This window comes from Papilio machaon, chromosome 13 (assembly GCF_912999745.1).
Source record: "Papilio machaon chromosome 13, ilPapMach1.1, whole genome shotgun sequence".
Classification (NCBI taxonomy): domain Eukaryota; kingdom Metazoa; phylum Arthropoda; class Insecta; order Lepidoptera; family Papilionidae; genus Papilio; species Papilio machaon.
Window position 1 is genome coordinate 8,257,455 of NC_059998.1, and position 24,541 is coordinate 8,281,995.

The 24,541-nt window shown below is 42.4% G+C and overlaps 2 protein-coding genes across 3 annotated transcripts; both read right to left on the minus strand.

Moving 5' to 3' along the window:
* Positions 1-1,600: 1,600 nt before the first annotated feature.
* Positions 1,601-24,347, minus strand: LOC106711318. The gene is made up of 36 exons (XM_045680730.1): positions 24,169-24,347; positions 14,645-14,771; positions 13,912-14,134; positions 13,608-13,740; positions 13,260-13,410; positions 12,663-12,829; positions 12,249-12,383; positions 11,867-12,122; positions 11,572-11,790; positions 11,290-11,411; positions 10,998-11,117; positions 10,838-10,946; positions 10,093-10,241; positions 9,623-9,728; positions 9,070-9,218; positions 8,693-8,875; positions 8,454-8,616; positions 8,046-8,252; positions 7,480-7,853; positions 6,875-7,016; positions 6,631-6,702; positions 6,353-6,446; positions 5,923-6,024; positions 5,300-5,404; positions 5,062-5,210; positions 4,773-4,899; positions 4,465-4,602; positions 4,293-4,388; positions 3,951-4,063; positions 3,644-3,786; positions 3,383-3,520; positions 3,135-3,312; positions 2,343-2,522; positions 2,134-2,257; positions 1,935-2,052; positions 1,601-1,802 (listed from the first exon to the last, which is right to left on the minus strand). The coding sequence occupies exons 1-36, from the start codon at positions 24,345-24,347 to the stop codon at positions 1,601-1,603; spliced, it is 5,493 nt and encodes a 1,830-aa protein (XP_045536686.1).
* On the minus strand, positions 5,220-6,762 carry LOC123721574. Of its 2 annotated transcripts, XM_045680600.1 has the most exons (4): positions 6,631-6,762; positions 6,353-6,446; positions 5,923-6,024; positions 5,220-5,404 (listed from the first exon to the last, which is right to left on the minus strand). In XM_045680600.1, the coding sequence occupies exons 1-4, from the start codon at positions 6,673-6,675 to the stop codon at positions 5,268-5,270; spliced, it is 378 nt and encodes a 125-aa protein (XP_045536556.1). In that variant the 5' UTR covers positions 6,676-6,762; the 3' UTR covers positions 5,220-5,267. The 2 variants fall into 2 exon arrangements, with proteins under 2 accessions (XP_045536556.1, XP_045536555.1); XM_045680599.1 differs by having other exon boundaries at positions 6,353-6,762.
* Positions 24,348-24,541: the final 194 nt, after the last annotated feature.

A 24,541-nucleotide genomic window follows, 5' to 3' on the forward strand; every position in this document is an offset into this window, starting at 1 on the left:
AAGGTGGGACTTAGCTACATATCACGAGTTGTGGGAGGTGGCTGCTTCTTTGCAGCTGTTCTGATATATCATTAAAACATTCATCTACACGACTTCTTTGTAATATTTGTAGAAGCCCAATTTAAAAAGAAAATTTTTTTTTACATTATTTTATGTAAAGATTGAAGATTAATTTTAAAGGGAAAGTGGCCTTGTGTATTTGCTATTGTTTAACATATTGGCACAACGAAACTATTGTAATAAGACCCACATCATCATCAATACTTCTCTGTCGAGTCCATTTAAATGTCGAAATCCCGCTCAAGCGCTTCGCTGCGACAAAAATAATAAAAGTTGTATCGAAGGAGAGTTAGAAATATTTATTGGATAATTGACAAAACGTGAAGTCAACTACAATCAAATTGAAAGATTTACGTCGCTTTGTGTACGTGTATTATATTTTAACTCTTTCTTATGTAACAACATATAAAGAGAAAACTTCTGTATTCACAAGAATATTGCTATGTGTATGTTATCTTTCAAGATTGCCCGCGTCCTCGCACTTTGCACATATACACAGTAAGATGTTCGTTAAAAATTTCCATTTGATGGAACCTGAAACTCGTTCCAACCAACACTTCTTTGTCACTTCTCTATTACCTACACCTACATTCACTATGGTCTATTATGTCTTATCTTGACATACACATATATTATTTTACTTATTTCATTTGTTTGATCAATTTTCGTCGGTGACTCAGGAGTTAAACACTCGACTTGTAATCTGCAGGTTCCGGGTTCAAATGCCACCATGTAACAGTGTGTTCGTTTTTCGATTTACATATGTACATTTATCCGACGTTCTTACGATGAAGGAAAACATCGTGATGCAACATACACATATCTGCAAAGAAATTGACCAAACCAACCCGCACTGGGCCAGTGTTGGTTTGCCTACGGCCTCGTTACCCCTAACTTGGCTGCTCGTTTGCCCCCTTCTCTTATAAAAAAGACGTAGAGTAGGCTCTGAGCCTCTCAGTGGGGACGTACAGTCGGCTGTTGATGAAATAAATAAAGTTGCAGTAAAGCATTATTTTTTATCATATTAAGTGGGACAAACTAGCAAGCAGTTGTCTGAGTTCGCCAAAACAGAGAAGCGACAACTGCCCATAGACCGCGATGGCAGATGAGTTGCCTACCTACAATTGAGAGAAGAGGAGATGCACAGAAAGGGGATGTTTTTCCATTCCATATTGTTATAAAATAATCACACATGCAGTAAACTAAATGAGCTCGTAAACCAAATTTGAACAGTGTATTTTAAATCATAGGTTGGCCATATGAAATCCACGCCACCTATGATTTGTTGATTACAACATGCTGAAAATTTTAAAGCATGTTGTTGTAATTTTCACAAGTTCTGAAAAGCGAGGAATTACTCAATAGATGTCTCGCCGTCCGCTATTTGTTGTTACATTATCTGACTTCCTGTAATGACTGCAAATCTAAATAAGGTGATATTTTAAAATAAAATATAAATAATATTAATGTTGAATATAAAACGTATTATTTATTATATTGTAATGTGCCTATTATTATACAAGTACATAAAGATAGATATTTATGCAAGCCGCAGGTGGTCATCGTCGGTGTGGTCGTGAACGGGCAGAGCGCGCGCGCGATCTCGCGTGCACGCCGCGCGCAGAGTGACGCGCGCGCAGCACCAGCGCCCCGCCGCGCCCGCCGCGCGCACCCACACCGCGCCCAGCGCCTCCGCCCCCGCCCCCGGCCCCGGCCCCGGCCCCGGCCCCGCCGCGCCCTGCCTGCGCACACGCATGCAAGAGAGCTCTGGTGTTGTAAAAGTTACAATTTCTCTTTTATCATCTTTACTGTAAAATTGACTTTTCTAAGTTGATGGTGGCAATTGTCCGTGTGTGGGGGGGTGGGGATATTACCCGGCCGCGTACTGCACGTAGACGCGCGCGGATGCGTGCGGGACCAGCGAGAGACGCGCCGGCCACGCCGCGAACTGTGCGCCCTCGCACTGCACCGCCGCCTCCAGCGCGCACACCGCTGCCGTATTACAGGTCACATTGTTAAATAAAAATCATGGCGACATATGGTAACAATATGCTATGCGTAGCTTAGTCTTACTGCTGGTGTGAGATACGGTGAAGTATGTCTTCCTGCACTCGTCGAGCGCTACGAAGCCGAAGTCACAGTGCCGGGGGAGCGCGCGCAGCGCCGGCACCTCCACGGCGGCGCACAGCGACACCCGCTGATACACACACCACATATCGACACTCGACACACGCATAGCGATGACACACGTCTTCAAAACTTATAACAGTAAGGACCCGTACCGCCAGCAACACTTCATCTGCATCGTAGAACTTAACTTCGGTGTCGGCTCTCAGGCTGCCGGCGTATTGCTCCGGCCCTCCGCCATCTTTCGCACCTTCCTCCACGCCCTCCCCCTTTCCGTCCACCTCCCTCTCCCCCGGCCACACCGCCGCCGTTTGCAGCGCCAACTCACAGCACAACTGAGACGCGTTAGGGAAGCAAACAAAAGTACTTTGTTAGTGAAATAAGGAAGCCAACGGGTCCCCGAATTACCTATATATCACCTCACGTAAATCTCGTTGTTTATTGCAGATGTCCGCCGGAAACTTCGGTAACTAACAAAAAACTCGCAAAATATTAATGTGTTTTCTAACGGCGCGGCGGTGTACGAATAATTAATTTTGATTAAAAAACGATTAAAATTAAGGTGATATGTGGTTTTGATAATTTTGTAACATATACATATATAAGGTACATACGATACAAGCTACGGTATAAGTAGAAATTGTCGCAAGTAAAGTGTCTATGTCTCCTCTATGTATAACTACATATTATTATATTTCTATCTCTTTGTATAAATAAAATAAATATATGTTAATTGTAATAATATGTTTAATTTACATTTCAATTTCGATAACAACAAACTCTGAATTCAAATTACTCGATTTGCTCAACATAAGAATTCGTGAATTCGAAAAAAATTAATAATATAAATTATTATTATTCGATTCGAAGCGAATAACTCGTAAGTTCTAATTATTCGTACACCCGTAGTGTTTTCCAAAGTTCTACACAAATAATTAAAACTTCACTTGGACTGATGTCCGTGGAGGCAGGTCCAACAGCAAGCACTGCGATCCCTCCCCGCAGCCCGCCGTGCACGCATCCTCCACCTCCTGCCTCACGGTCACGCTCCAGGGGGCTTCGGTGACGGCCCTCAGCGCCAGCGCCGCCTCGCCCACGTTCAGGGCTTGCAAGTACTTGTGAACTCTACAACGTCAAATATGTGATTTAAAACAAGCTCGTCGATAGCTGCGGCGGGTGCGGGGGTGCTTGTGACCTGGTGACGCCGCCGGGGGGCAGGCGCAGCGCGCTCAGCTGCGCCCGTAGGCAATCACGCGACAGCTGCAGGCGCGCGTGTCCGTCCAGATGTAGCCGCGCCACCTGCGGCGGGGGGTCGGGCCTGTACCAGCCCTCACTGACGACAGCAAATAAACCCAATTACTTTTACTTATAATACTATTATATTTAGCTTATATATTAGAACTTAGTATGTATACGAATGTCGGAGTATGTGAAGTCAACATGAGTGTTATGTTACGGGTACCCGCAGCGCTGCAGCGGCGAGCTGAGCAGCAGCACGCTGGCGGCGGCGCGGGTGTCGGCGGGTGCGGGGGGCGCTCGCACGCGCACGGCTGGCGACGCGCGCCCCCCGGCCGGGATGTCGAACTCTCGCGGCTCCACCTGCATGTTATGACAGTCTAGCTAAAAGGTGATGCGTTTAATTTTTTACATTAAATTTGAACAAAAATTGTCTATCAATTACACATTTAATAATTCAAATTAGAATTCCACGGGCTAAGGAATGATTTGTTGTATCATACGTGTATATAGACGACGCAAATTACCTCAAAAATTGTTTGAACTTGCAGTCCGTAATCTTCAGATATAATTAATTCAATTCCGGTACCTATATTGTCTTCGGATAGATCTTGACACGTAGAGTCTTTTTTAAATGTCACTAAAAAGCGAGACGATTAGATTAGGAGGTAAAATTCAAAACAATACAACACATTAACTTGTTTCCTCTTTCATTTCTTTCAATTATATTCTATATTGCTTAGACAAGATCATAAAAGAGAAGGTGGGGTTTAAATGTGGTTACTATCTAATAACACCTCCTCGTCCGCGAACTGATCGTTATTTATTTCTGCTTTGAATAAACATGACACATTGTCAGTGACAATTACAGATGTATCCCTCGCGGTCCTGCAGCGGGATCTCCTGCCGCTGCACGTCGTAGAAGCGCAAATACACGCGCAGAGGAAGTGCGTCCCGAGCGCATTCTGCGACATTATACTTTTGTTAGGTATATTTAAATATAATTAATAGCAAGACGCTCGAGCAATAACATTGCAGTACCGTGGTCTTTGAGCAGCAGCGTGCGCACGCGCAGGCCGCAGCGCGCGGTGTTAGCCAGCAGCAGCCGACGCGCCGGGTCCGAACGCGACATCCTGACACACACATTACTGCACCTTAACATTGTTTTTTTGGTAATAAATTTTTATTTTGTTTTCTTTAGAACATGCAGTCGAATAAGTAAAATTCATACACAAACTCTTTGATAAGTTATTTAAAGAATGATGACAATCGTCGTCTCTGAATGACAAAAAGAACCTAATCAAGTTGGTTAATAAACCGGCCCAAAATTTAAACATCACGATTAGAACATAACCACATGACGGGCGGCTCGGCACGCTGTCCGACAGCTCGCCCGGGCGGTCGCAATGCGAATTCCAGCGGCGCGCCCACCGCCTGCGCCCACACGTCTACCACCACCGGTTCCATCCGCTCCATCTGTTGCAATACAAGAAAAGTGCAGTGGGAATGGCTTCTATGCTGCCTACGGACCCGCCGCCTAGATCAATTTTATCCGCCGTAGCGTACCTTCTGTACGCCGGATACAATTGCTGTAGTCGGCAGTTTGATGGCGCTATGCTTGAGTGGCTAGGTAGATACCTGCAGGAACAGCTGGTCGCGGTACAGGCCCCAGATGTGCGCGCGCACGCCCAGGGCCAACCGCACCGCGCCGCCCGGCTGCAGCACCCCGCCCGCTGGCACGCACTGCACACGCACGCCCGTCGCTTCCGTTTCCTCCGCACACTGCCCTGCAATTGCCAAACTTCACGTCTATCTAGACACCTAGTATTATTACAGTCTAACATTCACATAGAATGGGAATAGAGCAGCGGTGTACCGAGCAGCAGCGCGGGAGTACGCGTGTGCGGCCAGCGGCGGACGTGCGCGCTCCAGCGTAATGGCAGTCCTCCCGAGTTGTGCAGCGCCACCTGCCGCCACTGTACTGCACACAGACACACACACCACAATATATTACGTCAAGGATCTGATGTCGGAAAATATAAAATTATATTTCGGACACATGATGTATTTGCGTAACTGATAACGATAAAACGATTTTTAAAAATTTCGTCTGTCTGCATTTGTTCCAGGTGATATCTGGAACGGCTGGACTGATTTTGACGGAATTTGGACGGGGAGGTTATTTTGCGCTGATTTTTACTAAATTAGTACCCTATGTGTTCTTCCAGACTATATTCAACATCTATGCGAAATTTCATCAAGATCCGTTTCGCCTTTCTGAAAATAACTTCTGACAAACATTCATCCATCCATCTAGACTTTCACATTAATAATATTAGTAAAATTTGAAGAAGACCAACGGGCAATATAACATAAGTCCACGTGAAAATGAACATGAAGCGAAAATGCTAGTCGATCACTATGTCTTGATTTTATTATGTTTTTCGTTTGTCGTGTGGCAGATTTGTTCATTTAATAACATCAGTATTAAGAACGGACCAGTGCCGACCGCCACGCCTTTGAACTGCAGACAGGGCGGGGCGAGGCGCGGTGCCGCGGGCAGCGCGCTGCAGACACACAGCTCGCCGCCGCCACCTGCCGCTGCCACACCACACGACATCGCTTAGACGTTTGTATGCGAACAAAAGTGAACCAACTTTTGCTGGAACTTGTTAATATTACTAAGATGTTTGTTTTGATTACTAACCGCTGGTTTCTGAGACCATAATCTCTGTGAGACAAATCGTCATCCAAAGCAGAAATAACAAAAATAACATGTTTTAAGTCTCTCAGAAACCCACAGTAAGGCGGGCATTAGGGCCAGCTTACATTATTCCAGTCCAGCGATTGAAACCGGCGATCGAGCGAGGTCCGCTCTCGGAGACGGAGCATATCGATCGTGTAAAAATGGAAAAAATATAATGTTTACCGTTCACTTTTGTACGACTTTGTTCAAAATCAGTAAATATCTCCTCCGGTGAGGGCGGGGTTTTAAAGTCGCAGCCCCACGGTGTGACGCCGCACTGAAAATGAAATAGAACATCACCATTAGCGAGAGATTGGTGTTTATAGCTGAGTCTCAGTGTCGCCGAAACCGGTTCCTCACTTGCGACCCGATATCGTATGTATGTATGTATGTACATACCATCACTGTTATCACAGACAGGTAAATAGTATACGGCGTTGTTATGAATTAGGTTTGCTTACTTCACTCCTAGGGACGGTAGCCATAGATCCAATATCATCACCCATAGGGATGTCGAGGCCAACTTTTCGTCCCTGAAAAAGTTATTACACTATGTGTCAAATTTCATCCAGATCCGTTTAGGCATTAAGAAGTTCAGGTATCTTACAACTAACATCAATCGATCCATCTATCTATCTAATATACATATGTTACTTAAATACATTGACTTTGTCAATAATTGATGTTCGATCAAGAAGAACTTACGTCAACGGCGGTGTCGAGCAGCAGGTAGAGAGGCGCGGCTGCGTGACGCACCACCGCGCGGTACACCCGCACACGCCGCGCGCTCGCCGCCGCCGCGCACAGCGTCACCTGCACCCGCCCCGGCACACTGTCAGCTCGCACGCTCCGGACACAACGAGACATACATCTGACACACTCCTCGCTTCATACACACATCTAGTGTCATAGAACATCATCACGTCGGTTCTGTCCTGCACATTGACCGACACCAAGAGCTACACATTAAAACTTTACTCTGACAAATCGCCAACTTCAGTAACAAACAATGTTGAATGCAAACCTGTATCACGACCGTGGCAAAGGCATCTATCTCGCTCTCCGCCGGAGAAAACGTTACCTTCAGTACGTCGTTACATTCTGAAAATGAATGTCTGACGCTCAGGCGCTATAAATATGGTCTTACCTGTGGAAAAACTTTAGACAAAATTCCCAAAAAAAAAATTTTTTTTATTTGTAAAAATAACACCTCTCGCAGTTTAATAGCTTTCATTCATTAGTCGATGCAATGAAAGTAGAACTTCAAAACAACTCTTATACAACCTATGCATAAAATGTTGGTATCGTACGTTTGTCCGTCTCCCAGCACAGCGCGGTGGGCACCGGCGTCAGGTTGACGCAGCGCAGTAGGTGGCTCTCGCTCCGGTCTGCTAGAAGCGCGCGGCGCGGCCGCAGCACCGCACAGTGCCCAGCGTCGCCGGCCGCCGGGCACACCTCGCCTGCAGAGATCAACGTCATACTTCCTCGATACTCGATCGTACACATAGAGGCGACAGTTGTACTGACACTGGCAGGGATGCGGGCAACCGCAGCGCAGCGCGCGCAGCAGTAGCCGTGGTCGCAGCGCGCGATGCGCCAGCAGGGCGGAGCGCACCGGCCCTCCGCGCCCATCGCCCCCCTGTCCCGCCCGCAGCTGCGCGATGTTCATTACGTTGCCTTCCAGCTGACAAAAGTGAATTTATGTGGGACAAACAAATCTCAATAGTCGCCTTCTGAATGTAATTTGTTTTAGAACATTACGCTTCCAAATGTAGAATAGCCCGGGGGGTCCAAAAATTCTAAACATAAGTACATAAATATTAACATCAATATTAATATTAACATTTGACAATTAAATGAACTAAAGATAACTAACAGCAGGTCCGTGGCAGCGGTAGGTGACCGTCTCGCTGAGCGCGTTCTGCAGCTCGCCGGCCGCGGGGGCCAGCGTGCCGCATACGCAGCAGCTGCTGGTGCACGCAGCGCACTGCTCGCCCGCGCCCCCCGCGCCCCCTTCCTTCCCCGCATTGCATCGCGCGCCCCCGGGGCACCACCACGGGTAAATGTTCACACGCCAAGTTATCTAAAAAATTTAACACATTTTTAATGGATAAACTCTGAACCACGATTCCACCCTATGATTTGATGTGGCCAAATATTGCGGGCGCTAGTATACAAAGTGCCTATTCCCTCTACTGTTGAAGTCCGTGTTAACTATAATACGATTTTTTCAAACCTTATTTTACTAGAAATAAACTAATGCTGTTATGCGGTTAATCGATACCGTGCTTTGAGTGTTATTGCAGACGGTGAGCGCGGCGGCGAGCGGCGCGGCCGGTGGCGCGGTGGTCAGCCGGCGGCAGGCGGGCAGCAGCGCGGGGCGAGGCAAGGCGCAGCGGGACGTCACCACGCACCACGTGCGCCACTCGCCCTCCGGCGACTCCAGCCTGACCACGTCAAACGCAGACTCACACGTGCACGCGCATTCTTTTTATTCTATTTTTAAAATTAAAATTAACCAACTGAAAGACATTAGGGTTGGCCTCGTCGTGCGCGGCGGCCAGCGGCACGCGCAGGCGATGGCGCACGGAGCGGCCGGCCTGCAGCGGCGCAAGCGGCGACAGCGGCTGAACGTCGCCGCGCCACTCCACACGCGCCTCGCCGCCCGCGTGCAACTGTGTCACCTCCACCTGCAGCTCCACCGAGCTCACCCTAAAAATCCGTGTTCACGTTTTGCCTATCTGCCATATGCACTCCTTTTCATCCATTCATCCACTCGTACATTGGCTCCACGCCTCCCCATACGTTGACGGATCTTATAATGATTTTGTAAAACATGTACAAGCTCTTTTTCTTAAGATAAAGAGGTAGGTAAGAGACCGTAGGTATAATTAAAAGATTATTTAGCTTGCGGCATGTAGAATCCGATCAACCTTCTGGTGTGAGTGAGGTGCAGCACGGGCGGGTGCAGCACGTAGCGCAGTGGCACCACCTCCCACCACACCTCCAGCTGCGTCACCAGCACCTCGCACACCTCCCGCGACCACGCCTGCCGCCTCGCAAATGTTTGACGTATTTATTACTGAACATGCCATGCCGGCAATACGCACCGACGTTACAAATATTGCAACGGATCGCCGTGGCTTCCGTCAGATGAAAGCAACTGTCTGCTAACTGCAAACAGCAGTCTTTCTACGGCAATGATATTTGACAGGCAATGATAGGCATTGTTGTCATTCACTAATTTAACTAATTAGTTTATCATTCAACATCATTAATTTTTGAGATTAGTGTGTGACAGGTAGACAATTCAATTCAGTCTTAGGAGCTATTATCCTCTATCATAGTCATATTTAGTCCTGCCTCGATCCAGGGAAAGGATCAAACGAATATGTATATAGTATATACGCATCCACCGCTGTATTCTTTTAGACAATTTAAAACAAATTTTACCTCGCAAAGACCAGGAATTTCTTCTTCCTCGACTGTTTTGGTGCTGAGTATGATGTTGTCATATTCAGGACCCAAGCTCTCCCGAGGGATGTCTGTCAAAATGAGCCTACAACATAATAATATATTATAGCAACCATGTATTAAAAAAATCGTACTAGTAAGTGAGCGTAAAGCGTTATAGAGCGTCGGTGGCTCAGGGCTCAAGCACTTGATTTGTAATCTGCAGGTACTGGGTTCGAAATTCTTCCAGTGTGTTTTTTCGGTTTTTGATTTACATATGTACATTTATCCGACGTTCTCAAAGATGTGTGTGAAGTCAACCAACCCTAACTGGGCGAGCGTGGTTGACTTTGGCCTCCTCACCGCTAAATAAGGGTAGACGCCGAGCCCCTCGGTGGGGACGTATAGTGAGCTGATGATGATGATGACTAGTAAATGTGGGTGTGTATGTGTATGTGTGCGGTACCGACATGAGCACGAGGCGGTGCAAGCCGCAGTCGGCGCCGGCGCGCGGCGCACACACGTGCACGGCACCCGAACAGCGCGCGCCCACCACACCTCGCACCGGCTCCACGCGGATCGCGCTCACGGACTCGGAGTGCAGGGACGTCAAATCTCTCTGCACACAAACACTTCTCCTTGCATGTCTTAGAGTTAGAGAGATGTATGCCATCGGGCCAGTCGATATCTCGACCAATCGACCCTTGGACATTTTTATTTCCATTTGACCGAATTCATCCTTTTGTTTTATGAACAGTCATATTGAATAATTGTACATTCTAATTATAATCAATAAATTAAATATAACGATTTATTTAATGAAATAAAATTTTTTGTTAATCCGAAATTTTATGTTTTGATTTTAGGTTATTAGATAAACCTTCTTTCTTAACGTTCAAACTCGTAAATTTTAAAATATTTTTGACAAAATGCTGATTTTCAATTAACTGCATATCATTACCTACCCTTATTTTACTATATCAATTCATTTTATCTTACAATTTTGATAAAATAACTGAATGCAATTTCGAAACGGCTGCCATGTCTGGAATTTTACGTTCCTTTTCTTGCAAAATTTTGGAGTTGGATTTTAAGAAGGCTTTTAAATTTTCAATAAAATTTTTGCCCGATTTACTTATTATTATGTTTGATCTATTGCTCGGTCAACCGATTGGCCCAATGGAAAACACCCCAGAGGGAGTCTTAGAGAGTCACCTCAATAGTTGTTAAATCTATTTCTACCTCTAATTTACACCGGCGTGGCGTGGCGGGTGCCACCGGCAAGCCGCGGCAAGCGGTTGGTAACGCTTCAAGCCTTTTAAGCCTAAGCAATCAGTACTAAAGAGTATAGGAACACGGAGCATCGCATTAATACATCAGAGGGGACAGAGTTACCTCAGAGACTTCAGAGAAAACTTCAGAATGTCGTTTCTCTGCCAAGAGTAATGTCTTGTCCCAGGGCCGGACACTCCAGTAGTACGAGTACGGTACTGCGCTGCAGAAAGTTATTCAGCATAAGTATTAGCAAAAACCAATGATTAATGATTCTCCTTCTATCTGTCTTATAGACTATTTAGAAATTCTAGCTGAATAATATTGGTAAACGAAACGTAGCAAAACACTAAATCAAAGCAAAAATATATTAAGAATCGGGCGCAAGCAGCAACCTGTGGTTGAGCAGGTGCACGGTGGCAGCGAGCGGGCGCTCGGGGAAGGCCCTGCCGAGATGCACGTGGTAGGGGCACGCCGGGTCCCCCTCTAGCAAGATGTCGTACTCCTTCTCCGGAGCCTGCGGTCATTGCTTCAGCTTTTATACGAGATTCTACAAAGGTTCAGAGTGTTATCGTTTATTTTATTAATTAATTTCTAAGAGTTTAATCACACATCTAATTAAGACTTTTATAAACACCCTGTTTAGGTACGATATAATAAATGTTGGTATTTTATACTCGAAGCGTGATGTGGTCGGTTCTAAACATGATGGAGTCGGCAACAATGGTGAGCGGGCGCACGACAGCCGTGGAGCTGAGCAGGCGCAGCGCAGCCGAGCGCAGACCCGGCGTGGGCGCACGGTGAGCCACCAGACCACACCGCACGCCGCCCTCCCAGTACACCGGGCCCACACTGAACGCGCCCGCCACCACGTAGCCCGTACGTATCGCTTCCTCCTGGAAACAATGTTACTTTTACAGTTATATAATTTTTTTAACCGGAAGGACTGCCGCAAATGAATGTTGAACTAACGTCGAGGGTGAAGGAGCACCAGGCGTCCTCTGTCATGACGTAAAAGGCTGCATGGTGCACGGCGCAGGCCAGACGCAACGGCACGCGGTGCGGCACGCCCGCCAGCCGCGCGCCCAGGTCCAGCACAGGGCTGCGCGCCGGCGGCGCAACGTGTGCGCCCAAGCCGCCCCACACACCGCCCCCGTTTGCCCGCGGAACGATCACTGTACATCGACCATGTGCATTAACTATGTTATAGTAACATCGTAAAGTTATTCTTAGTTTATATTCGTGTTTTTCTTGGACTTTTAGGTTTAATGGTCCGAAAAAGTATTGAACCACATATACTTCACAATTCTTCTAGTGTAATTTGTATCATTAAGTAAAGTAATGATTGTTATGCAGTGAGGTCCAACCGTCGAGCAGGGGCGGCTCCAGGTAGCAGAGCACGAGCACGGCCGCGGGCGCGCCGCGGGATACCCGTACCAACACCTCATCGCGGAACGCGCGCACGTCTCTGTCGGTGTACAGTACGCTCCTAGCTCACTTCTCACTGCTACAACTCAGCGAGAGTGCATTACTTTTGAAAGGATTAATTTTCCACGTCCGAAAAATTGTTCCAAAACATATAAAACAGTTTTATTAATCACTATAACGTAAACAGAAGTAAACATTTTGGGCAAAGGACACTTTCCACTAGTAAAATATATTTTGTAAAGTTGAACATGCGATATTTAAATGTAGGAATACGGTATTAACTGATGGTAAGGTAATAATAAATATGTAAATTGTGACTAATGTTTAGATAATAGAGTGAGTTAACCTGGGCTTGAAATGCACTCTCAGGTCTAGCGCGGCGCCCGAGGAAAGCGCGAGGCCGCGGGCGAGCCCCACTGGCAGCTCAAGACGCAGGACGGGGCGCGTGGGCGGCCGCAGCGCTAGCCGTATCGCATGCCGCGACGTGTTCACCACGCGCACGCTTTTCTACTCACACACAATATATGCTGTATACACGCCGTACACGCGCTACACACGCGCTTACATCTCTACTAAAATTCACCAGTGTCATGAAACTACACTCTATACAATATAGCAATAAAAATAATATTGTTTGATAGTTTTTATTTTAATCACTAAACAACTATATTTCTCATAAAAATAGGTAAGCAAATAATTGCTTATAATAGAATTACATCGGAATATAACAAGGCGAATTAGGAAATGACGGCAGTCTCTAAATGGCCTGAGAAAGTCGAGTCTGTAAATCCGTCCCTGATTTATGCCTACTATGGTAATGGATGTAAAATTTGTAACTTTGAATGAACTTGTCAAAATTCTTTGTTGTCGTACATGAACATATACAGACACATGCCGTATAGCAGGCACAGGACAGGAGTCATCACCAAATGATTACCACATAATCGTGTCCCACGGTAAAGTTCACAAAGTAGAGTGTTGCGGGCTCGCAGACGACGCAGCAGGGTGGCGAGTGCGGGGGGCGCAACGGCCGCGGGAGGTGCGGTGGGCGCGGCGCCGCCTGCTGGGGGCCCGCCGTCTCCTCGCACCTGCACAGGGTCGGCTCTCGTCAAACACGCGACACGCTTAACCAGCATGAGATTAATTTTTTTAAGCCAGTTCATAATAATATCTATGCTTTATTTAAACAGCCATCTAAATATATACACATAAATAATAACTTATCAATTGTTACAAATAGTGCAAAAAAATTGACCAATGTTAATAAAATATTAAGAGATGATACCTTATGGATTGGACTGAAAAATCTTTGGGAGACAAGACGACATCGTCTTGTGGTAAATTTAAATCTTCGGACTGGTTAGCAGTGGCGCTTGTATCGCTCGAAGTGTTCCTCAATAGCCAACGACATTGCAGTTCTAAAATTAAGTTCTAAAATATGTAGCTGCTCGCCAGGTAAACTTGGAAATTGCAACAGAGCAAGTGAGTATATACGAATATAGCAAGTGTTTCAGAGAAGTTAAAAGAGAAGAAAGGGAGAATAAGAATTAATTAGTAAAAACAAATGTTTAAAATATAAGAAAACTTACGATCAGCATTTTCTAAAATTGTCGGCATCAAATCTTGTCTCCGTATGATCCCAAACTCGGCATCCTCTTGTGTCTGTGCGCAGAGCATCGGCGACGGCTCGCCGCAGTACGAGAGCTCGTAGCCTGCGCCGCGCGGCCTGTGTGCCATCTGTTTGCCGTACTCATTTTTCAATTTATCCTCACGAATTCTTATTTCTGCTATGTCTAATGATTTTTCTGGTAACTGAAAGTAAAACATGTTTGTTAAATTCCTTGTCTACTCAGATACATTCATTTTAAAGCTGTGATTTGTAGATGTTGAGAATTGAGAAATAGGTGTATGATATGGGGCTGATATAGAGCAGAGCTGCTGAGTCTATAAATTCGCCCCTGACCAATTATAATTCAAATCGTTTCAAAAGATAACAATTTCTGTGTTGGCGCCGTTTCTGCTGCGCCCTAACAGATGGCGCTGTGGCGAGACCTTGTTTGTATGAACACGATGCTGAGTACCTTGTCTCGCTACATTTAGCTCCCCGCAGGTAGCGGGCTTTGAGGATTTCGGTTCGGTGTTGTCTGTGTTATTCTTGGTTGTGATTGTTGTCCCTGCGTTTTGTAGTAGTTTTCATCGTTACTTTGATCATTAGTTCATTGATCAAGTCACCCAAATTTAAGAAAAATAAAAAGTTACGTAAGAGCAAACAATGTGTGAGATCACACGCGTTAATAACTATAACAAAACATCTATGCAGACTTGTTGGACGATTTTCAATTCGGCGTCATTCTCGTGTGCGCTCCGGTCTCGTGCGTCGTCGGGCGGCGGCGGTGGCGCGGCGCGGAACACTTCCGCCAGCAGCGGCCGGACGTCGCCGCACGCCTCTCTGCTCACACACACAACTTCATGTGTCAAGTTCTCTTTAAGCGCTCTCCTACAATACCTACACTACATCTTACCTTGTATCGGTAGTAGATTGATAATGTTCTATCTGTTAAGGAATAGACTGACCACCTACTTTAAGCGGACGGCTAACCTTTAGTCACATACTAAGTAAAAAGCTATTAGGACGTAACGAGTTAAACATGTCATGTATGTGTCGACAAATAACTTACGTTTTTTTGGGAAATAAGGGCGGCTTATGAGACATTTTTAATGTAGGTAACATGTGACCAATAAAACTAGCTGTCATTAACTGTCCAGACCAGATGTGACAAGTGTCATGTTTGACTCAAAACCATAAACACGACACAAAACGGTCTGATGTAAAATTTGGTATTTTTTATTCTTATATCCATGGAATTAATATCATTTGTCGACTCATCATCATCAAGCTTTGGCAACAAAATAAGATATGATTTTGTGTCCGCTGTAGCTAGCTGCGAGGCCTACATTATTACCTTTCCTTCTAATTTCCCGTGCCTTTGTCTAACGTCTCATTTAATTTTGAAACGCAGCAATAAGCCCAGCTGAGTACTTTAATGATTTTATATTTTCAGCTCGGAAATAAAGAGATCGCTGACTTCGTAAGGTCGTTGTAAATGAAATAGGTTTCGGAGAAAAAAAGCAGTACCTACCTCGACAAACAAAACCGTTTTTTATCGTTATTTACTTGTTTTTTTCACTTTAAGTACTTCATCACTTTAAGCTAAAAAGTAATCCTTAAAAATTCCCCTTGTGTCGCAACATGTGGGCACACTCGAGAGCCGTCCGCGCCGCGCGCTCCGTGTGAAAACCCACATTTCTATACAGCGAGAAAAGAAAAATTCATCAAAAGCCGTAAGTCTGTAATAGCAGCAGTCTATGGCTATCTGATCATCTAAACATAAAAAAAACAAAGGCGGAAAATTCCCTTGAACCCGTCTGCGACGCCAAAGTGATCTGCCGCATGATTTCTTCCGCGCCATAACATATCGATTAACCGCGCGCCGCCGCCACGACTTGTTTCACTTTTTCCAAGGGAAATGAAAGAGATGGCAATATATTTATCTGATGCACCGATGGTTAAGGTTACGGACATCAGATCTAGCGAGTCAAATAGTGATCTAAAAACTAAGATTACATTTACGTTATACCCTTACTTATATTTACTTTATGACACTCAATTATTTCACGTATCAATTTCAATTAATAAACTGCCGTTTCTAACTCCACTGCTCTCTGATGGCGGCGGCGGCGGCGCGTTAAATTATTTTAATTAACTCGTACTCAGTAATTAGTGTGTTGGGAACGACCCGAGTTGGATTACTCTGTAACTTCATGTTACAAGTTACTTTGAAACAAGCGGATAAAGAAAACCTTTTGTAATTTGCAATTTTAAAAAGGATGGAATGTAAGCTTATACCCTTACTGAAATTATGTTTCGTAGCGTTGATCCATGTCTACCGTCTCAAGAAGACTAAAGGAGGGCATACACGTTAGCGATTGTTGACGTGTAGATGTTAACATTAACGTAACACCTGTGGTAAACTATGGACCATCATGTTGCTATCCGTGTCGCCCTAAGAGAATGAATGGGACGTCAATATTATGTTGTGCAAGTGTTGTGGCACTTAAAGCTCACTTACAACATTAGCACTCAGAACAATAACTTCACATGCATATATACAAATTTGATAACTGTCTTCTCAGAATTTTATTAAAAAATGATGACTTCGCTTCTGCCATTCACATTTGATTTGTACCAACATTAGGATCAAAGGAATACCTTAAATTAAAAAAAAACTGAAATTATTATTGCGTACGGTTTAGAAGACGTATAAATTTAAACAAAATCATTTACACTTTTTCAAGTTTATTATTACGTAAAATTAAAATGACTTCAACAAAATAAAAGCAATTAGAATAAAGAAAAACGAAGAGAGAAAATTAGTTCTAAAATAAAAGTAAATTATTTCTAATTCGTTAAATTTCATAAATTTTCAACGAAAAGAAACCTTTAACAATTACTTTTTGTCAAACAAAATACACAAAGAAAATATAATGAGAAAAATTTAGTAAGAGAATACAGAGAAATGATTAGCTGAAGTAGAAATAACAAGCCGCGAGCCGCGAGCGAACACAATTCATGTACCTACTATCAGCTCTCGCTCTCGAGATACATTTGTATACAATATAAAATACAATACAATATACAATACAATATACAATACAGTTATATACAAAAGCTTTTATCTTTCAAGTTGAATGGAAATGCTTACTAAGCATTCAAGATAAACGAAAAGAAATAAAGGCGGGAATACACGTGCCTGTAAAATAGAACATTTGATGCTTGTTAACGACATATCCAAGCTACTGGCGCAATATTGATAGATATTCAAGTTAAACTGGCATGCAAGTTGTTTTTTTGCATGCCAGTTATTTGCATGGTGTATACAAAAGCTAACTCGCGATACCGGTAGTCCCTTCCTCATGTTGCATGCCAGTAACATGTACAAGATCAAATGTTGTGCTATCTACTTGCATAGTAGCTACAGGTATGCCAGTATGCGTATACATCTGAAACTAGGAGGCGTGTGTAAGCAACTATTATGCAACTGTTCCAGCAACAGTCACGTGTATTCCTGCCTTAAATATAGACGTCACTCATACATTCCACCTTTACAATCATACTTAGCAAAATGTCTTAAACGCAAGTGAAAAAATTAAACATCTTTTCTTTATAATATGTAATACATAATATTTTATCGTTATCCAAATTATTATTTAAATAGAAGATAGAAGTATTATGAATTTTCTTTAAGTAGGATAAATGTAGGCAGTGAGATGTAATAAATGAAAGCTAAGCTACACCTTGTTACGCCAAGCTACGTCGAGCTACGCTAAGTATATATGTTATATGCATGAAGCGAGAAAACAGGAGTAGTTCCATGACACGCTTATAAATTTTTTATAGATTTTGCATATTGAAAAAATATTTTTATATTGAAGCATGACAAATTCGCAGGCACAGTTTCTACTTACTACATAAAATCAAATAAATAAGAGGTCTCGTGCGCTGCCAGTGACAGACGAGAGATGTTTTATTTCCACGGCAAAATCATAGCGACATTTCTATTACGACATGACAAAAACAGAAAGAAACTTGTAATTACTCTAAATTAAATTGAAGTATAATTGTTTACGAAGCGAAGGTAATATTTTAATCGCTATGGAACGGTCTTATGAAATTAGGGAATTTATTTAAATATCTAGGTCGGGAGCAATTTTAGGGCGTCGCAAGTTGAGAGCGCGGGGCACGGGATGGCGGAGTTTCGCCCCCCACCGAACCACTCCGAGTGTTGTGCGACCCACTCACTCTCACTCAGACTTCTCTTACTAAATCCCTAAAGATGTATCGCTAATGTCCAATCTTGTCTTCGTGTTATTTTATATGTAAATTGAACTTCAAGTGGAGGAACCGCGCCACTCGGTATCTTCACAAATTGGTTCATCTGTTATATAAACGTATAGCGTTCTGAGATACCGTTGTACAGAAATATATACAGAACATAATACCTATATATACTATAACTATAATCCTTCCCTCAACATGTTTAAGTAAAACAGGCTTTGCGTTTTTCTTTATTAAATACAAGGTACATAACATAAAGGTTGTGTTTTTAAATTTATATGGTAATAAAAGATCGACCATAAATATTGCGGCGAATGAGCGCTTGTATTGGCAATAGAATGTTAATTTTTTTTATTATTTCTACACGTCGAAAATAATTACGTTGAAAACAATTCCGCGAGATTGATTCGTAAAAAACTACAACTCGGCTCACACGACTGCAGTAACTGAATACAATTATTCTACTAGGAGTAGCGTTGGATGTATTCCTGATATTATATTCTACTCGTACTTACATTTCCTATCTCCAGAAATCAACGAAACAATCTAAATTTTTACTGCAATTTTTTAAACGTTAGTTTCTGTAATCGTAATTATCATTTACTTCGAAGATCTTGTTAATTTCCATGAAGAAATCCAATATTCGAATAGCGATACGCGCACGGCGCAGCGGACACCAGCCGGGGAGACGAGCCTGGCGCCGCGCCAGATCTGTTACTCTGGCAAACGAAGCTATAGCAAAATACACAATTTTATATTTCTAGAGACGGTAGTGAATGACTTGCCGACTCAACTTATGTTAGGTGACCGAAGTGACAAACCTAGTTCTGACGAAAGATTAATAGACCATAATTAAGTTTGTGTGATAGCTGCGACGTGCTGTCAGCTGTCACTGCTGAGACCTCATGCGAGAAGGAGCAGGGAAAGGAATCATGGGTATACACTTGTACATAATATATTAATTTGCCAACTTTAGGCAAAAATGTTAGATGCTCGGGAACAATAATGATAATACATCATTTATTTTTTTTATTTATTCTGCATACATATAAGTCTTTGCCCTACAAAATTTGTACCTATTCCTAGTTGTGTACTCGTGTGTGTAACAAGCTGCCGCCGCCCGTCTCTCTCGCTTCACATACTGTTGTTGTTATCGATATCTTTTATTGAAGACAATTACTTTTTATGCATCAAATATTAAGTATTTTCCTTATACGTTGTTATTGTTATAATAGGCTTACTCTTGCTTCCTCATTGGTAGAAATTAAGAAAGGTTGTGTTTTTGCAAGAAAAATAAATCCATTGTTTGAACGCAAATGGCAGTATTGTTAAGAAGGATTTTAATTTGATCAATTTATATGTTAATTTTACTTTTGTTTTGTTCTATCACTTAATGGACAGTAGTCGGAGCAGGGCCAAAAGTGATTCTATTATTTTTGACGTCTACATAAATGGCTACCGCAAGGCCTGACCTGATTAGACTGATCAGTACACCGGATAGACAGGAACTCCTAAACCAACCGCAACCGCAGTCGTTGCATACAAACATACAGAATGTAGCTATAGTTGTCACGGCTCCAGCGCTGACCCTGCCCCCTGTTCAAAACTCTCAGCTAGACTTCGGCCGGCTTTACTTTATGAGTCACGTAGCCGCCGCGACCTTTTCACAAGATTGCCGAGAAAACTAAAAACTTTTACATTTCAAATTAATACAGAAACTCTTCACTGAGCATTAATAATAATAAAATTGTGTTACGGCATTTTACTAAGAGATAATTGAAGCAGTACACTTCGATCCTAAAATCCTGTCTTAATCGTTGCGACGTATTTACACACGGATGCTGGATTTCCACTTCGAGTGGATTTGAATATTATAAAACATTTCATTATTACTATATTATATTGTATTATGTATTGTGAGGTAATCGGGGAGCGTTGTATTGTTTCGAAGGGAGTTTATATTGTACGCCTTCTTAAAGGCTCTAACTCATAACAATAAGCGACGGATACAAAGGACTTCTGCACAATAGTGACTGAAACAATCGCCTGAGTGCGCACCATTTTGTTTTTCTCACGGCCAAAGCACTGCCATTTACCACCTTTTTTGAAGAAGAAGAAAGGAATTATCATTTTTTTGAGCGCTTTGTGCTCGCCTCACTCGACTTCATTTTTTACCGTTTCGATTCGATCGCATTTAGAAAGGTCCTCCAACCTCCAACAAGTTCGGAGACTACCCTAATATAGGAATGTATAGGCCATAGTCAACCATGCTGGCCTAGTGCGGGTTGGTTGACTTCACACATAACTTTGAATTTTTTCGCAGATATTTGCAGATGTTTTTTCATTCACGGTAAGTCGAGATTCGAAAAACACATGGCGGTATTCGAACACAGTACCTGCAGTTAACCCCTGAGCCACTGATGCTCCTAGTTTACATTTAATTATATAATATTAAGTACTTGCATTATTGAAAGCTCAAGCAACGAACTGAGCTCTAACAACATTTTATTCCTCGCTATTTAGTGATTTGAAGAGCGGTACATCATATAACATTCCTTGCAATAACTCGGATAAATATAATAAATTAAACATCAAAGGAACCGCAGTCGGTTGGCGTATATATAAGCAAATTATTATTAAACACAAATTATTATTACACAAAAATATGTAAATAAATTAAATCAAAGTGACGTTTGTGAACGCAATGAAAACATATAATTTCAATAAGTCCAATGGCCTCGTTGTTGTTCCAGGTGTTAACGTTTTCTAAACAATAATAAATAAAACAATAATAAATAAATATACTAATAGCTGTTTGTTTATGTGTATACAAATTTATAACAAGGTACCAAATGACCTAAAGATGTTAAATGCCAGACAATTTAAACGGGGATTGTATAATCTATTGCTTGGAAGTGGTATCTATAGCGTAGAGGAATTTTTGTGTGGTTGACTTATGATAAATCTATGTGTTTCTGCATGGTATATATTTTTGTGAAAATTGTATGATTTTTGTAAAAATATGTAATAAATGAATTTGAATTTGAATTTGAATAAAATAATCTTAATCAAGTACGATTTTAAACATCATTTATATACATAATGCTCGAGCAAAATTCTTCATTAAGTTCAAACGTCATAACTCCAACATTTCGCCCGGAAGCAGCTCCACTCGACGACGCGACGGCGCCCTCTCCCCTTGTAATCACTGAGCAATTGATGTCAAACAATGGAAATTGTCACCTTTCTCGTGACAAAGAGCGAGACGCGTCACCGGCGCACCTCTTTTTGTATTCACTCGAGCGACTACTGCTCTGATTTGTATCCACTCAAACCTAAAACTATTTGAGTCCTCGTGAAACTTTTTATTGAATTTGTAAACTTTATACATTTAGAAAAAACAATCTCTAATAAAATGCACTAAAAAGTAACAAAAAAAGTCATGAAAACCCTCTAAACTATAAAGAAAGTTCTCTTCTTTCTTGTAACATGACTATATTGTATAATTATTGTTATTTCACTGTCGGTGTCGGCCAAGGTAAATAAGTGACATTTTATATCTGAGATTTCTTAGACATAGTTACGGTTATGAAAGTTTCACTCCGGGACGTGAAACTTTAATAGAAGCGTATAAAAAATATTGGGGCACCCAGAAAAGCTCTTCGTAATCTGATGCGACCTAAATCTCTTCGGCGTGTGAAAGACCCTTATTGGATTACTTACATTACACGAGAAACGACGCCCACTTACACGAAGCAATTTGCGTGTAGCGTTGAGCGTAACTCTCTTATAAATAATTAATTACACTGAAGAATAATTTTAAACAATGTATTTATTTATTTGTACATTTTTGCCTTTTTCAGGCGTTGTTACATATAATTTCTTAAAACTGTAACAAATTAATACTATTTCTGCATCTTTCCTGTCTGCATGTTTTTAGGTGCTACATCTGAACTATCTCAGGGGAGAACAAATGCTGACGATTATTTATTCGAAGAATATAACAGAAATCTCGCGCCTGTCACATTTAATTGACAAGCGGATATAGACAATATTCGATTCGCTATCGCTAGTAGAATCGACTAATCGAATGTATCAAAATGTACGAGTATATGAAAATTACATGACATGCACGAGTACGTGACATTTTGAAAGTTAGTGTCACTTCATACATTTTTGACTTTTCCATCAGCGACTTCGCTTATCAAATGTTAGTTTGTCTAGTCTCAGTACTTCGTGTTTGTGTTAATGTTTATGTGCAATTAATTTGAATGTTACTTATGAATTTTTTACAATGTGCCCAATATGTACCCAAAGGTTGTCTGGCAGAGATCGCTGCTTAGCGATAAGACCGCCTTTTGTGAAAATCCTGTTGTACTTTCTTTTTTTGTAACTCCATGATAGTGCACAATAAAGTATATTTGTATTTGTATTTGTATGTGAAAGTTTGAGATAAGTAGAAAACACACACAGCACGTGCGCTTTGAAAATTGATGAAATTTCCTCCATTTCCTCATTCTCAAACATAATATTGAAATACCCTAATAGGTGTTAGTGTGAGATAAACTTAAATCTGTGAGATGACATGTTTACCGAATCTTTTATAGATGTTTCGTTACCTACGTGTTTGATAAACTGTATAAATTCTATGTATGTGTGTATATGTATAGATACATACGACTCGCATCTCTTGTCTTGTGTTTTGATTGAACGCCTAAATTAAGCAGAAAGAGGAATGTGTAATTCAATACGTGGTGGTTATACGCTACAGAAAATATTTTGTAAATTATGAGTAAGTGAGCGTAAAATGTGCGGTTTGTGTTTGAAATCTTTCCGCTATGGACGGGAATAAGATATTCTATGCATATCATCCATTAATGTCACGAATGTGGTATACTTTTGTTATAAAGAAATTATAAAGAAATAACAATATTATCCTTGGAGTGCCGCCCTGACACTGACACTGACACACTCACACTACCTCTGTTGCGCTTCATTGGAAAACAATAAAACTCGTAATGAGGCAATGGCTGCCTCTTTGTACATAACTCGAGGGAGCCGGTTCAGTTAACTCTTACAAATAACTTTTACAAAAAGGCCTTTGAATTTTTCGGTGAAAGTTTTCTACGGAAAAAGATTCGAGCGAACTGCTAACTGCGATAACTTTGTTACTGTGAATTTTTTGGACATTTTGCTGAGTCTCAATCTCTTATTTACTTATTTACTCTTATGTAATAAACGAAGTTTGAAACAAATTAACGATTTATTACATGAAAGTACTGCGCAAGTTGCAAATCGCTAATGGACTAATGGAGTACAGATTACCAAACTCGCTGTCAAATATTAACAAGAAAATCTGCAAATATAAAAAAAAACAGGTTAATTGATCACTTGCAGATTGAAAAGCCATGCCATGTTTTCTAGATCTTTGAGCCTTTTTTTCAATAAGCTGCTAGCCGTACGGTACCATTATTGTACCCACAACAGTCGTAGCCGCGCCATGAAAACTGGAACGATGGACTAGGTCTAGGCAAAATAGGTCTTGGCCAATTTTCCCCAAAAGGTTAGATCCTACTAAAAGCAAACAAAAACATGATTCTGAAGTCACACTGCGCGGTGTATCCGCTTCATGCCGTTTCGCGCCGGCCGACGGCATCGGAACTAGGGCGGGGGCGCGCGGCAGACGCGGTGGCAGCCAGCCGGCAGTCGTCAGTGTGGGCCGCCGGCGGCGTCAAGCGGCACGTTTTTAATGAGGTGCCACGACGCGCGATAACAGATAAACTTATTTCGTTTTAGCGATATGAAAACATTTATTCAATTCATACTAAACATCTTTTGCGATGGGTTGATATTACGATGGTTTAAAAAAAACTTTTACTCAACTAAATAAATAAACATAACACATAAAATAACAAGAAATTTAGCGAGGAGTAGTATCACACGAAACCACCCTTTGGTGTAGCTGTAGACCATGTCGCGAACAGGCTCGATGTCCAGACTCCTGGTCGTAATCGTTTTTCCTTTTTGCTCTCTTACGACTGGTGGCGGCACGGGGTCACTGAACACAACGGTCAGCGAGTACTCGTTAGAGTGCCACGCGAGGGCGATCAGGGAGAGCAGGCCACTCATTGGACCATTTGACTTATCTAAGAAGCTGAAAAAGACGAAACAACCTGTTGGTCGACAACCAAGTGCAGCACCGCAAGCTGCCAGTATTTTGGGGCAAAAGAAATTAAAAAACATTCGTAATAGTTCATCTCCTATTCTCTTCGACTCCAAAGTTTTTTATACATCTGCCGCACCTGCCTCTAGGAAATCAGTCG

Coding starts and splice junctions, on each gene's coding strand:
- LOC123721574 (XM_045680599.1), bottom strand. CDS start 6,566: ATGTACATACATACATACATACGATATCGGGTCGCAAGTGAGGAACCG. Junction 6,025..6,352: donor AAGTCGTACAAAAGTGAACG/GTAAACATTATA, acceptor GTGGTGTGGCAG/CGGCAGGTGGCGGCGGCGAG. Junction 5,405..5,922: donor AGGCGTGGCGGTCGGCACTG/GTCCGTTCTTAA, acceptor GTCTGTGTGCAG/TACAGTGGCGGCAGGTGGCG.
- LOC106711318 (XM_045680730.1), bottom strand. CDS start 24,347: ATGAGTGGCCTGCTCTCCCTGATCGCCCTCGCGTGGCACTCTAACGAG. Junction 12,830..13,259: donor CCGTGGGACACGATTATGTG/GTAATCATTTGG, acceptor GTGTGTGAGTAG/AAAAGCGTGCGCGTGGTGAA. Junction 6,703..6,874: donor TGCTCGACACCGCCGTTGAC/GTAAGTTCTTCT, acceptor TAACTTTTTCAG/GGACGAAAAGTTGGCCTCGA.